At 38.0% G+C, this 14,058-nt stretch overlaps 1 protein-coding gene across 1 annotated transcript; it reads left to right on the top strand.

The window, feature by feature from the left end:
• Positions 1-1,454: 1,454 nt before the first annotated feature.
• On the top strand, positions 1,455-13,406 carry LOC119660403. The gene is made up of 3 exons (XM_038068937.1): positions 1,455-1,740; positions 12,687-12,838; positions 12,900-13,406. Exons 1-3 carry the CDS (start codon positions 1,652-1,654, stop codon positions 13,079-13,081), a joined length of 423 nt encoding a protein of 140 aa, XP_037924865.1. The 5' UTR covers positions 1,455-1,651; the 3' UTR covers positions 13,082-13,406.
• Positions 13,407-14,058: the final 652 nt, after the last annotated feature.

Raw genomic sequence — 14,058 nt, 5'->3', positions numbered from 1 at the left:
ATGCTGACGATATCGACATCATGGGAAGAACCACCCGAGACGTACAAACTGCCTTCATCCAGATCGAGCAGGCGGCCATTGGGACGAGATCTTGGGCTGCATATCAATGAAGGTAAAACAAAATATATGGTGGCAAGATCAGCACCGAAAACCAACCAACCAACAACATCAAACCGCATTGGTCAAACGGGGAGAATAAAGATAGGAGAATACAACTTTGAGACCGCTGATAATATCTCCTATCTCGGGTGGAAAATCACCACCCATAACAGCTAAGACGATGAAACCCGCGCACGGTTGTTGGCTGCCTATTTCAGCTTATAAAAACTGTTCTGGGCGAAACGTCTCACCACAGGTTCAAAGCTCTTACTGTACAAGACTATGATCTTGCCATTCCTCATGTATTCCTCGGAGACTTGGGTTCTTAACAAGAAGAATTGCAAACTCTTGGCCGCGTTCGAGAGAAGAATCCTCCGAAGAATTTTTGGCCCCCTATATGAGGATGGATGATTCCGTAGCCTACATAACGATGAAATCTATAAGCGATACCATGACCGCCAGGTTGCGGATAAAATCCGGATTAATAGGTTACGATGGGCGGGTCACTTTATCCGTATGGATGAGGATGATCCAGCCCGGAAAGTGTATAAGGGCAATATCAATGGTAGAAAAAGAAGACGAGGCAGACCCTGCCTGAAATGGAGCAATGCCATAGGTCAGGCCGTTGGACAGCTTTTAGGGATATCGAATTGGTGGACCTCGGCTCAAAACCGGGGTGTCTGGAGTTCCTTATTAAGGCAGGCCTAGACCAGATATCGGTTGTTGAGCCGTTGATGATGATGTACATTATATGCTAGGTACTAATGGGACAAATGCCTACTCAAATGTTTTTTATAAAAGAAATACACAAAACCTTTCATACCTGAAGCGTCCAGTTTCTGGTTTCCCGATTTGTTCTTTCTTTATTGTATTGTTCTTTTGCTTTAGCGTGACAATGTTTCTAGTAAATATATAAGAGAATAATGTACGAACTGTTGGTTTCAATTAACCAGATCTTGTTGGAAAATTGATAGGTCTATTGAGGTCGCACTGCGGTAATCGAACCTATTCTACCCTGTTTGTTGCATTTCTTTCTTAATCATTATTAATTATTATTATTATTATTTCATTTGTTATTCCGACGCATGGGATGATGCAATTCAGAAGCATCCAATACTCCGCCACCATTTACATCTTGAAACCTTTAAAAGAGAAATATTTAAAAGTGTTGCCTTCACTAGACGATATGCTTGTTATCGGCTTCCAAGTGTTGAAATCATGGACAGTAAAATTTCATTAGAGGAAAAAAGCGTGAATTGAAAAATACAGCCAAGAGTGTAAGTGAGCATATCTTGTAAAGATAATGTAAACAAATTTTCATTCCATTGCAGTGTTCTACAGCGAAGAAGCTATAGATTCGCCGGCAATTCATTCCATTTCTTGTGAGTGATCGGATATAAGGTCGAAGAAGAAAGTTTAGTAAGCACTCCAGATTGAATCGCGGGACGGATCGTGTGCGGAAAGCATTTGTGTGAGATTTTTAACTGGCAATAAAGTATTAATTAAGAAATAAATAAAGCTGTGAATTGTTATCTCTGAAATTGTAATCACTATGTCGAAAATTATGATGCGCTTACCAAAAGCTTTGCAAGAAGGCGACGAAATAACGATATCGGGACATCTGGTGGATGGTGCTAATGAGTGAGTGATTCCAAAAATTATAACAAAATTTTGGTTGAAATGATTTAAGCCTTAATATCTTTATTTGCTTAATTGAATCCTGAGAATTAATGGTAGATTTTAGTTGTAATTGTTACTTGTGACCGATGATGCTGATAAATGCAAAAGCCAGTACCCTCAAAAGTGTCTAAAAATAATTGTTCTGAAGAAGTGATCCAAAAAATCATATATGGACCAGGTGATAATATACACCTAATTAGATCAGACCCACACTTCGCACCGGCAACAAATGAATGTGAATAGGTTGAAAGTAGGTAATAAAATTTAAATTAGCAACAATTAGATGCGCGAAATAATGCTTATGCGCCAACGCAAATACGTAGATTAGATTTGTTTTTTGAATAGCACTAAATGTTGACTAAATTTATATTTACACATTGTTTAATCTAACATGGAGCATCATAGAAAAATGAAAACGAATGTTAGGATTGAATGAGGAATGTTTACTTATCTTCGAAGAAAAAGTTTATTGATCATTCCGTTGGAATTGTAAGCATACTTTAAACCATATTGAATGATCTTAGTCCCGACTTTTGATAATTAAATCGGTATTTCATGAAGAATTTCGGAAATAAAGAATTTGTAATAAAACTGAAGACAACTCGAGTTGGCTGTTGCCAACCATGAGAGAAGAGCAATAATTTGCTAGAAGAAATTGATATTTGACACACCCAGTCCGCTATTGAACTAGAAACTTCGATAGGATGGGAAGGTTCCTTAGTGCTTTGATTCCACGTACGGTATTATATTGTATTTGCCTTAAGCTCGGCTCCTCATGGCTTACATAACTATTTACAACCCAAATTATGGTGTATACAATATTAATGCGAATCAACCCAAAAATGGCAAGTCAGAAACTATTATAGAAGCTCGGCGTTTCATATTTGAAATCTTTTGTGGTTGAAATACTCATGAGCGGGAATATTTTGATCGATGCATCAAAGAATATCTTAAATCCAAAATTTACCGCAGTATCCTCTGTCCTGTCACCTTCTATGGTTCTGAGTGTTGGCCGGAGTAATGGAGGCGCAGATGTTTCGTTGGACTAGTAGCGTGACATCTCTGGATCACATTAAAAATGAGAATATCCGCGATCGATATAGGGTTTCACCGATCGTGGAAAATTGCGAAAAGGCGACTTTGATGATATGATCACGTAATTTGCGCTAAGGAGAATTCACTTTCCAAGATTGGTCTGAATATCGAACTCGATGGTAAGCGACCAAAAGGCCGAAACAATGGTGGCTTGTTACGTTGGATGGTGATTTGAAGGCCTCACGATTGCATCCAGATCATGTATTTGTTAGAACAAAATGGCACAACCGATCACGATGAGCCGACCGCGCTTGTGAACGGGATAAAGACTAAGGAATATTTCATTACCCGTATATTCAATTAATATGTGAGATACAATGCCTGTGATTGTATGTTGTCTTGGAGTACGGAAATTTGCACGAAATAGACAATTCTTACCTTTTACCTATTACTTTGTTAATAATAGTACGAATCCATTAAAAATTATGTTTTCTGCTTTCTGCAAGATTTGGTCATTTTTGGATTAATTCTCATAGAATTAATTTAGGGGACCAGTCAGCTCATCTCTGTTTTACGGCGTAGAAAACTTGGCGATCGCGCTCCCTCGTTCGACAGTAAAGCAGTTTTGTTTTTACGCAGAATCTTAAAAAAAACTAATAATAAGTCGGAAACCGGAAGTTGGGCGGTTCAGGTATGAAAAGCTTTGTTGAATTTTTACATACCTTTAGGTACATTATGGTTCCATAATCCATTGAACATACCCAATATTCAATACGATGCGGAACTGAAATTTGGTTTTTTAGGGAGTACCAATTCGACGCGAAAGAGGGCAATTTCGGCCTACTGTAACTTTGTAAATAATATTAGATTTCCACCAAACTTTCCAGTATGCTGTTTCAAATTAAAACCTAATTAATGCGAAACCTTACGAGTCTAGAGTGAATTTAAGGAGGGTTCGTATAAATTTTAAAAATATATTGATATATTATCTTTAACTTTATTCGGTATTTCGGGGCCTAGATGTCATATAGAGGCATCATCGTGATTTTTATAGTGGGTGGTTCCTGAGGATGTCTCCTTAATTTAAGTGACCCTTTTATGGTCCCCTCACTCCTCCGTTTCTCAACCGGCTTTGGAAATAAGAGCTGATTCGGAAAGTACTAATTGATCTCATTTCATATTGACATGACTCATTGCATGTGCGAGGGTTCACAGTTGCCACCTTTTCAATAAATTTCATGTCAATAGATGTAACGATTTCAGAAAAGTGCGTGTGATAAACAGACAGTAAACTGATTTAAAAACAATGGCTCAATCGCGAACGCAAAATTTTAAGCTGTAATCCATGGAGTTATCATTATTTCTGGGTATCCCACAGGCAACAAAATTTCAGATGTGTATTTTATGTAGTTCTTTTGGAAGTTGATATCAGGAGAGCAGTCCCTCAAAACATAAAGCCACACTATACTTCAAGTTATATCTAAATCTTGAATGGAAACTATTGGTAAAGGTTTCCGAAGGGGGAGAGAGTAGGTTCCTCTTTTCAACACCCCTCTTCCTTAAAAAGTTATGGCCCCTCGAAGTGGAGTTTTTTATATCACTATTTAAGTTTTGAAAAGAAGATATGTAGAAGAAAGCGGGAGTTCCCTCCTTTATTATCCCGTTAAATAATTGTGACAGGCAGCGTCTCAAAGTTTCACAATAATTCTTTTTTGTGAAAAGTCGGAAAATTCGATACAAGTCACCGTTAACAAGAAGACACAAAAGAGCGTATTTTTCATATGAATTATATTTGTTGCACCACGTTTTCTCGGATAATTTTTGAGATTGCCTGGCGATTTAATATTCGATTTGCTTAATTTTTTTTGTTGCATTCTCTAGATCTGTCTAGAATTGCACTGCCACAAACATTTTCTGAAACTTTGAACGCGTTTCGAAAATACATTTTTCAAAGCTTCTCATTTTTCTCAAGAACTACTGGATCGATTTAAATATTTTCATGAAAATGATCGCAATACTCGTCATTATGGCCTCAACTAAAATGTCTGAGATTCGATGATATTAAGTCCTTTTTCCGATGTTTTAGGTAAACAAATGAGGGCGATTTTGAAATTCAATATTTTAACGGCTGCCAAAATTATATCTTTCAACCGATCATGTTAGTTCTAGTTTGGGCCATAACTACATGTATTCTAAACAGAACTGCGTTTACACTTTCTTCTTCACGTTCACGGTTTGGTCAAAAAATAGCCCCACTTTTAGGTGCTATGTATTTTTAAGGGAGAGGGGTAATATTGAAAAATCAAACTTTAGGATGATGATGTCAAAAGACCCCACTTTAAGGGGCCATCACTTTCATTGGGTTAGAGGAGAGAAAACCTCCACCTTCCCATTCATAAATGGAAGGAGTGGCGAAAATTGGATTGCTAGCTACGGGCACTTGGCGCAGAAGGAGTAGAGGAGGAGCGCGAGTGTCTCGGGAAGTCGTGGAGCGTGCTGAAGAGCGCGTAGGTGGGGTTGACGCGCTATATCTATGAATGGCACCCATTAATATAAAAATACAGGTATGTTATACGTGAAAATGTTGTCTTCTGCAATATAGCCGATGAGGAAATTTTACCTTTCTGATACAGTATTCCAGTATTGCTGTCGCTACTACTTTCATTTATTCAAAAGTTTCGTAAATCTGAGATCTTACCTAGTGGGTGGAAAAAGGGAATGGTCAGTAAAATTTTGAAGAAAGGCACCCGACTTTCCGCTGCAAAGATAATAGCTGAAGTAATCCTGGATCATCTGAAGGAATATCTAGTAGATCCAATTGGCAAGAACAAACAGGTTCCCTATCTGGATCCTTCTGTATCGATCGCATCAACACCCTTTTGATCAGTGTGCAGCAATGGGCTCAAATTACATACCCTTCCTTCATCAAGCTCGAAAAGGCTTTCGACAGAGTCAACAGGGAGTGTATTTGGAGTGTTTTACACAAGAGGAATATGCTAGAGAAACTAGTAGTTATTGTGAAAGTTATATATGATCATGCAAAACGTCATCTGCAGAATCAAGGAAAATTTTGGAGGAAAGCGGAATAGAACAGGCCTTCATTAACCTGCCGATATTGTTCCTTTTATCTACCGGAGACGTTCTACGTGCTCCCTTCTCCGAAACACGTAAAGGGGATCAATGGACCCTCTTATCTCTTCTCAATTAGATGGGTTACCCTGACGACGATGTTTGCACTCTTGTTGAGTCATGAACTTTGGCCAAATGGTTTTGAATTTGGGGGAGGAAGTAAACAGATTAATAGAAGGTCTCAATAAAGACACCAAATAGATATTGGTCCAGGCTATCGTAGAGATCGGAGAACTGTGCACGCTCTCGGCCTGTAGATGTATTGACCAGAATGATGAAAGTAACAGTGGATGGATTTGATTGACGGCTATCCTATAGTCATCCCAGTATGACCGGCGGGTGGGTGTCCTAAAATAATTTGTGGTAGAAGAATGGAGGACTACTGTAAGCTTCCTGGAGTCCTGAGAGAGCTGGATCATATTGCTAGAAGCCGCTAACGATGGCGCATATGCGGTGTTGATGTACTGTGATCCATATAGAGATATATGGCATTTTTCTTTTCAGTTGAGATTTCAGCACCACATACCTCACTACATTGAACTATAACTAAGCTCATTCGTTCTCATTTCAAGGATATGTAATGTTTATGCCGTTAAAGGGTTTCTGAAACGGAAAAGTAGAATGGGTTATTGAAGTTGTCCTCATATTGACGAAAATAATATCACGAACTCCGGCCCCTCTTAAGAAGTAACGAAATTCTTCAATTAAAAAGTAAAACTTTCACCAATTTCTCAATATGGACTTAAACAAAAGTATCTTCAATAAAAATCCTAAGAAAAACCTTTTCTATTGAAATAATTCGTGTTATGTCTTGATGAACTTATCTTTAAAAGACTACTGCAACGTATCTCCAAAACATATGCCCAAAAAATTAAGACATTCATATAGTGGGAAATACTTTTCTATCTTTTCTTCGAAAATTGTTATAGTGAAATCCTAATAATTCGTACATCGATTATTCGTATTTCCGGCTTCATACAAATTTGAGTTAAGTTTCTTTATTTTGGACTCCCGGTAATTGGTAATCCCGATATTTCGTACAAAATTGTCCATTGCTGGGCCATACGAATTATCGGGATTCTACTGTATTGGAGAAATGAAAGATGTTGAATTTGATTGATCATTCACTATCATGATCACAGACTTCATATCTTTCTCAAATCTCTTGTGTGCTTCTTTTTTCTATATGAGAGGAGAAACAACCTGTTAACAATCATTTTCACTTATTTCGACATAGTTGACGGTGGTGACAAACATGAAACACAAGTACTAATGGTAAATGGAGTGATTTGAATATATGTATAACGCCTTGGAAATGGCGAAATAACAAATATGAAATATGTGAATTGAAAACTGTTCCGGACAATTGGAAGAGCATAATGAATGAACAAGATAATGAACCTAATGATGCTTTCAATAGTTGCTATGCGCGGGCGTGCAGGTATGGGCATGTTCATGTGCAGACCCGTTAGGTGAAAATTAGCTATGGGAAGGATACCCAGAAATAACACCAAACATGGAGTAGTAGAAGAGGAATAAAGTTACGGTACAAGGATTCGGAAACCCAGTGGCAGCGCTTTTGGGGAGTGGGCAAACGGGTTCCCGGCCGTCGATATTCAAAGGGCGAATATTGTCCATGAAAGTAGGCATCCGATTGACATACGGTGGCGTTGATCGAAAAAGTGAGCCAGCGACACTAGCAACGCCTATTCAAAATACGAAGGAGGACGAATCTGGAGAAGCCAGCGAAACTCTCGTATTCGCGGCTCCGAGAAACGAAAGTGGATTTCTCAAGACGGATGCGGAAGCCTGGAGAAAGGCGGACCTCGAAAAAGAAAAGATCGGAAGAAAGATAAGGCCAGAAGTGAGCACCATCCACAAACCACAAACGACAGTATGCAGACATAAGGGCTAGCAGGACGAAGATGACTATCGTCTCCAAAGACATAGATGAAATCACCACGAAGGAGGAGGTTTGCGAGGCGTTAGAAAAACGATCCGAGCTTGTCGGACTTCAGGAATCAGCGGTAAACACGGCAAGGAAAGTCTGCGGTGGAACACAAACCGCTATCATCAGCTTGCCAGCGGAAGCAGCAGGGAGAGTAAGAATAGGCTGGGGTATGTATCGGTTTAGGGACCGGGTGGCATTAAAGCGATGCTTTAGATGCCTCTGTGTCGGTCACATTGCGAAGGCATGCAATATTTCAAATGAAAGAGACTTTGGCCGATAAAGCAGAACAGATAACTGTAATACGTGGACTTTTGAATGGGTCAGTCGGATAATGAAAGTGAAAGGACGCGTTCTGCTCGAAGCATTCGCAGAGCTATACGTGGCACTCGCGAATGTTGGACCTCATATACTTTCGCGAGAATGGGGTCTGGGGCTTATAATGGAACTGACATGAGCGCCACTTTAGGCAGTAGAGTCGTTTGGCAAGTCAGTGAGGACTATACTCACCACTGACCATCAGGCAATCTGCATTGAAATCAAGAGCAAATGGACTTGCAAAAAAAGCTCTCGCAAAATGCCGGCTGGACGGCGTAAGCTGTTAGGGAGGATAAGTTTGTCAAGGCGTTCAAGCCCGACTTATCCCTGGATAATGCGGCCAGAGAAAAAGTCAACCAAATGACCCGGCGGGTGACGGAAACATGCGATGCTTCTATGCCCAGAAGGCCAGAATACAAGCCAAATACTGGTGGAATAACGAAATCGGAAATTTGTGAGCCGCATGCTCCGCTTAGGGTAAACCCGGCTAGCGGCGGTTGAGAGGAGACACATAGGCAACTGCGTGGCCGCTTAAAAGAAACCATTCGGAGGAGTAAAAAGCATTGCTTCAAACAGTGGTCCAATCAGGCCGATAGAAACCCTTGGGGTGACGCATACAAGGCTGTACTGAAAAGACTGCGAAGATCGCCTCAGATGACCTATCCCCCGCCTCCTGAAAGAGATGGTGACGACTCTGTTTCTCCACTATGGAAATAACAGACGGTAAACAGTTATCCAGCTCAATGAGGGCATAATACTTCCAGGAAATACATATATAGTAGGATCGGCGACCTTTAGGAGCCAGGTTTGGATGGCATCCCTAACACAGCTTGAATACCTCATATTATAGAAGTAAAATTACTCTCTGGTGTGTTTTGAAAATTTACATTATATGTAAATGAGGTAATAAATTACGCTCAAATGGGTACAACATTAAACGTAGTTTTGTCACATATATAGCGCATTTTTTCTTCACAAAAGTGTATTTTTATCCACATTTTATGTAATATGCGCAAATGAGGATATTTATTAAACATTCTCACTTCGAATGAAAGTTTTTTAGAAAGATATAGAAGGTTAACGTTGAGAATAAAAGGAGTTAAACACTCTACGTCGATAGTTGATATCACTTGGCATATTATCGTGATAAATGTCTTCACGGTAATGCGCCATTTGAAATCAGTTCTGTGCAAAAAATGTGGATTTCCTTGAAGTGTGCAATGTTACTTTATCTTGTCAGAACTACAGGTTTGTCTGATTTTTCCCAGTTGAAATTAAAATTTAGTGGTCGTAATTATCGCTGATCAACTGTTCTCGAATATTGTTTAGTTCATATTTTACAGTTTTGCTTATTTATGAGGTAATTAAATTGGGAATGCGTTAGATAACGTCAGTTATTAAATCCTGCGAATCTAAAATCTTTCCTAAAAAGTGGAAAGAGGGGTTCATCTTTACGAAAAAGAGCATCCGTCTTGAATGCGATAATTGCTGGGGTATTTGCGTGTTTTCTGCCCTCGCGAGGATATTAGCTAAAATCGTCCTGGAACGCATTAAGGCACACCTAGAAAGCTAGACTGACAAACAATAGATTAATTTCCGTCCTAGATCTTTCTGTACGGATCACAATAACACTCTTCAGATCGTTGTGCGGAGTTTTGATTATCATTCCACCTGCTCTTCATCGACAACGTGAACAGGGAGTGCATTTGGAATGATCTTTGTAAGAGGAGCATTCCGGACAGAACTATTCTTAAAGTATTATGCTGTTAATCTAAAGGATTTTAATGTTGTTTAGGGAAAAATGAATCTAAGAAGGACTTAAATACCATTGAAAAAACCAAAATCAATGTGTATAAAAACCAAGGACGAAGTTGCCGTTATATTGCGGAGAGAATCGGTAGAAGTGAATCAGCAGTCAGTAATTGTGTTTGCAATAAAGAGAACTACGGAATCGAGGGAAGAATCCTTCATGAAGCCCCTAATTCAGCGCTCTTACTTGCTAAAATCAAAGCCAAAAACATGTAAGCGCTGCAAAAACTATTATTTGTGAGTGATACCCAACTTTGCGCACCTCGTTCGTAAAAAACTACAAAGAAAACCACTACTAAATGCAAAGTGCAAGGCAAGACGTCGTCAACTTGCAAAAAAGCACATTACATATTTTCCGACGAGAAAAAAATAGTTTAGATGGACCGGATGGATACAGCTACAGCTAGTGTGAGATTAGGAAGGAAGAACAGAGCAGTAGCAGAAGAAGTGGCGTAATCGCGTGGGAGACTGCTTCTTATTAATGGTGACCAGCGATGGATTTTCCACAAAACAACGCACCAATATACAATACGAGGGGCATACATTTTGAGAATTAACTATACTAGAAATTCGTGGCGCAGAACAGTGGAGGAGGAGTGCAGGTTTCTTAAGAAAACCTGGGGGGAGGTGGAATATATTTCGGTGAATTGGCAACAATGGCGCGTATGCATTTTTGGCGCGTTATGTCCATTTGAGGGATGTTGGCAGCTGTATAAATATATAAAAATTCTCAGAATATGCTTTACGCGAAGAAGTACAAGCCTTCTTCTTCAGCCTTTGTACTGTTCAGCACCAGGTCGGTTGGTCTGATCAGTTGCGCTACTTTGGTGTGTCGAAGGTATGATTTGGATGGTATTTGAAGGCTTTCAAATTACTATCTCGCACATCAAGTTATCGTTGTTTCGTCCGGCCGTTTAGTCGTTTACCATCGATTTCGATGTTCAGATCAATCTTGGAAATTGAATTCTCGTTAGCGTCAATTACATGACTCTCCCTTGAAAATTTCCCCCCCATTTCAGTCGCGGATATCCTCATTTCGGACGTGATCATGGAGTGCTACGACATTGGTCGAACGAAATATTTTCCCTCACCGAGGAGCGCTGTTTATTGTATTTTATAGTCGGCCAGCACTCAGAACCATAGAGGGCAGAACAGGCGACACTGTGGTAAATTTTGCATTTGACAGGTTCATTATACGTCGGTAATAAAAAACGCCAGTAATAGAACACCACTTTCTGCATTCATCCTTTCTGAGAAATTTCTAAGTGGCAATTATTCAGGATATTTTTCCATTTTTTAAACCCCAATGAGATGCAAAATCAAAAATAGGTTTGTATACCTTTATAGTAGACGAAACCTCGTTAAGTGGGCTTTAGCTTAACAGTCGACATGAAGCCGGGACCACTAATTTTCCGAAATATTTATAAAAGTTCCAGACTATTACGGTTCAAGTTGCATTAGTTTTATTTCGTTACACAGTCGCTAATGATTATTTTTTCATTTGGTGTAGTAGCTGTCCTGGTTTGTCAATTACTTCAGTGAATTTAAGAAAACTGTAAATATGAAAAAACTACTTGTTCGCTTTCCAGGTGATCTTTTTTGAATACATACGAGTACATACATTGTGTAAGGACCAATGATGTCAATGATGATAAGTGCCCTTCAATTTCGAATCAGGAACTACACCTTTAAATTGGAATGCTACAATTCAAACACCTTTTTTGTTTCGCTTTTATGTGTAAATTTCTTATCAAAGTTAATTTTCATGGGGTGTCCATTTTGTTAAATTCTAGCAAAAGCTGTAAAAACTTAGGTAGAATTACTTGTTTTCAATGAGAACGTGCAGAAATATCCAACAAAAAATGCATATTGATTTATGTGTCAGATTGCAAGCTATTTGTGTGGTATTCAATTTACAGTAAAACGTTATCTTATCTATGCAATAGTTAAGATTTATTGAAAGTATCATGCAACAGACCAATTTATCATGTTCGCTTAACTTTTAATGCCGAATTTATCCATAGATGATATCTCTTTAACTCGTGTTTATGTGATCAAATAAAGCAATGATGTTTATCCAAGAGCATTTTCGGGTTTTCATTGAAATTTTATAGAAATGGAGAACATCAAATGCATACACCTTGATATTATTTGCATTTACTTTATAAACCATCTAATATGCAGTGAGACGTTATCTTATATTTGCCAAAGAACTTATTGAAGGTGCCGCAAATTAGACCAATTTATCATGTCAGAAAAGTCATAACGCCAAATTTGTATATTGATTTTGTATATTATGCGTTTGAATAGACTATAAACGATTGTGTCTTAGCACTTTCGATATATAAAATGGGTGGGGAATAATAAAAAGGGTGGGACTAACATCATTGCTCGGGCTCAATTAAATAGAAATGAGAATCTTTTAGCATCAGACAACGAAATTTTCGTGAAGAAATTTCTGTTTTGTTGAGCGGCTGATACCATTCACTTAATCCTTGAGTGTCCTTTGGGTTTCTCGAGAATTTATTCGTTGTATCTAGCCAATATCACTCGCTCATTTAGATATTGCTGGGGTGAAAATCCGGAAGAGGAGATATTGGATTGTCGATCTTCATTTCAAGTCGATTTGAAAAACACTAATCCTAAAATTTTGATTCTGAATTTTCAGATTATCTATCGATTTCACAGCCGATGCCGATGTCGAGGATCCTGAAGATATAATTTACCACTTTAAAGTGCACCAAAGTAAAATCAGTCAAAACACGAAAGTTTCAGGTGAATGGTTACCTGGCGAAACTGAAGCAAACACTTTTATTTTAGGTAAATATATTCATTTAATATTCCAGAGACCATAACAAATATTTAAATCTTTTTATTGCAGAGGAGAAGAATTTAACACTAACTTTCAAATTTATCAGCGATGAGGTCTTCGTTTACAGTGGTGACGAAGGTCGTAATTTCGAATGTCAGTTCCGGTTGAACGAACCAATGGCACACATTGGTGCTGTTCATGTGAGCGGAGATGTGAAGAGAATAAGCCAAGTGACTTTCCGATATGCATAAGATTGATATCTTCATCTCTTCTTAAAATAAGTTCCAATAATTTTAAACAAATCTTTGCTGAGAAATGAAGAAAGAACTTTAATTTGGCGTATTTATCAAAATGTTTTGAATAGTTCAAGGTACCTGAATGGTATGTTTACGCGGCTTTAACAAATTATAAATTTGAAAATACATTACTATGTATGTGGACAGTATTGTATGTTTAGGAAACTACAGTTATAAGAAAATGCTTTTGGTTTTATATCATAATTTATATATTGTTATAATTCTATTGAAACTTAAAATATTTAATAAAGTTTTTTTTTATGAAATGGACAGCAAAAAAGTTTGTTTTTCTTTACCGGCTTGAAGTTTGTTAATGTTATTGGGTTGGGAATAAGAAGATACAGTAGGTGAAACTAGTCAAAAAAGCAGGACAAAATGGGATCATCCGGTTTGAAGTCGAGTCAAGATCATAGTGTTTTCTGCGCTTCTGTCAATGAATTGTGTTTCGTGTTTCTATAACACTTCTGTGTGTGGGAATCCATGTAACTAAGCAAGACCTACAAACAACCAATACATGCATATATAAATACAATAGGAAATTGATAAAATTCACCACAAATGGAAACGATATACATTTTGTACTGCAAAAATTCAAGACTTGCCTAGGTAGTTTTATCTCCTGTGTATAGTCTTCTTGGTTGGGAACTAATTTATTGGGAAATTTGTTCACGTCAATAGAAAAATGAAATTTGGATGGCTTCGAGAAAACTTTTTTAATTTTGGTAATTTGACGCAGAAAAACGTCAATAAAATTACGCAAAATCATCCCAATTTCAATTAAAGTACGTTCATTAATTTATTTAAGGCATAAAGAAAAAAATATTTTTCTCTTGATAGTAATTAGAACTTTTGACAAATAAAACATGGTAAATAGAGAGAGAAATAATTTTTTTTAACTTCGGAATTGGTTAAAAAAATTCATTTTTGTAAAA

Source organism: Hermetia illucens, chromosome 6 (assembly GCF_905115235.1).
Source record: "Hermetia illucens chromosome 6, iHerIll2.2.curated.20191125, whole genome shotgun sequence".
In the NCBI taxonomy this organism is placed as follows: domain Eukaryota; kingdom Metazoa; phylum Arthropoda; class Insecta; order Diptera; family Stratiomyidae; genus Hermetia; species Hermetia illucens.
The sequence above is the reverse complement of the archived record's forward strand: the minus strand, read 5'-3'. Positions and strand labels throughout refer to the sequence as shown.

Excerpts from the sequence above, each read along its gene's own strand:
- LOC119660403 (XM_038068937.1), top strand. The coding sequence starts at position 1,652 with ATGTCGAAAATTATGATGCGCTTACCAAAAGCTTTGCAAGAAGGCGAC. Across the intron at positions 1,741-12,686 it reads CTGGTGGATGGTGCTAATGA|ATTATCTATCGATTTCACAG; the intron begins GTGAGTGATTCC and ends CTGAATTTTCAG. Across the intron at positions 12,839-12,899 it reads AGCAAACACTTTTATTTTAG|AGGAGAAGAATTTAACACTA; the intron begins GTAAATATATTC and ends TTTTTATTGCAG.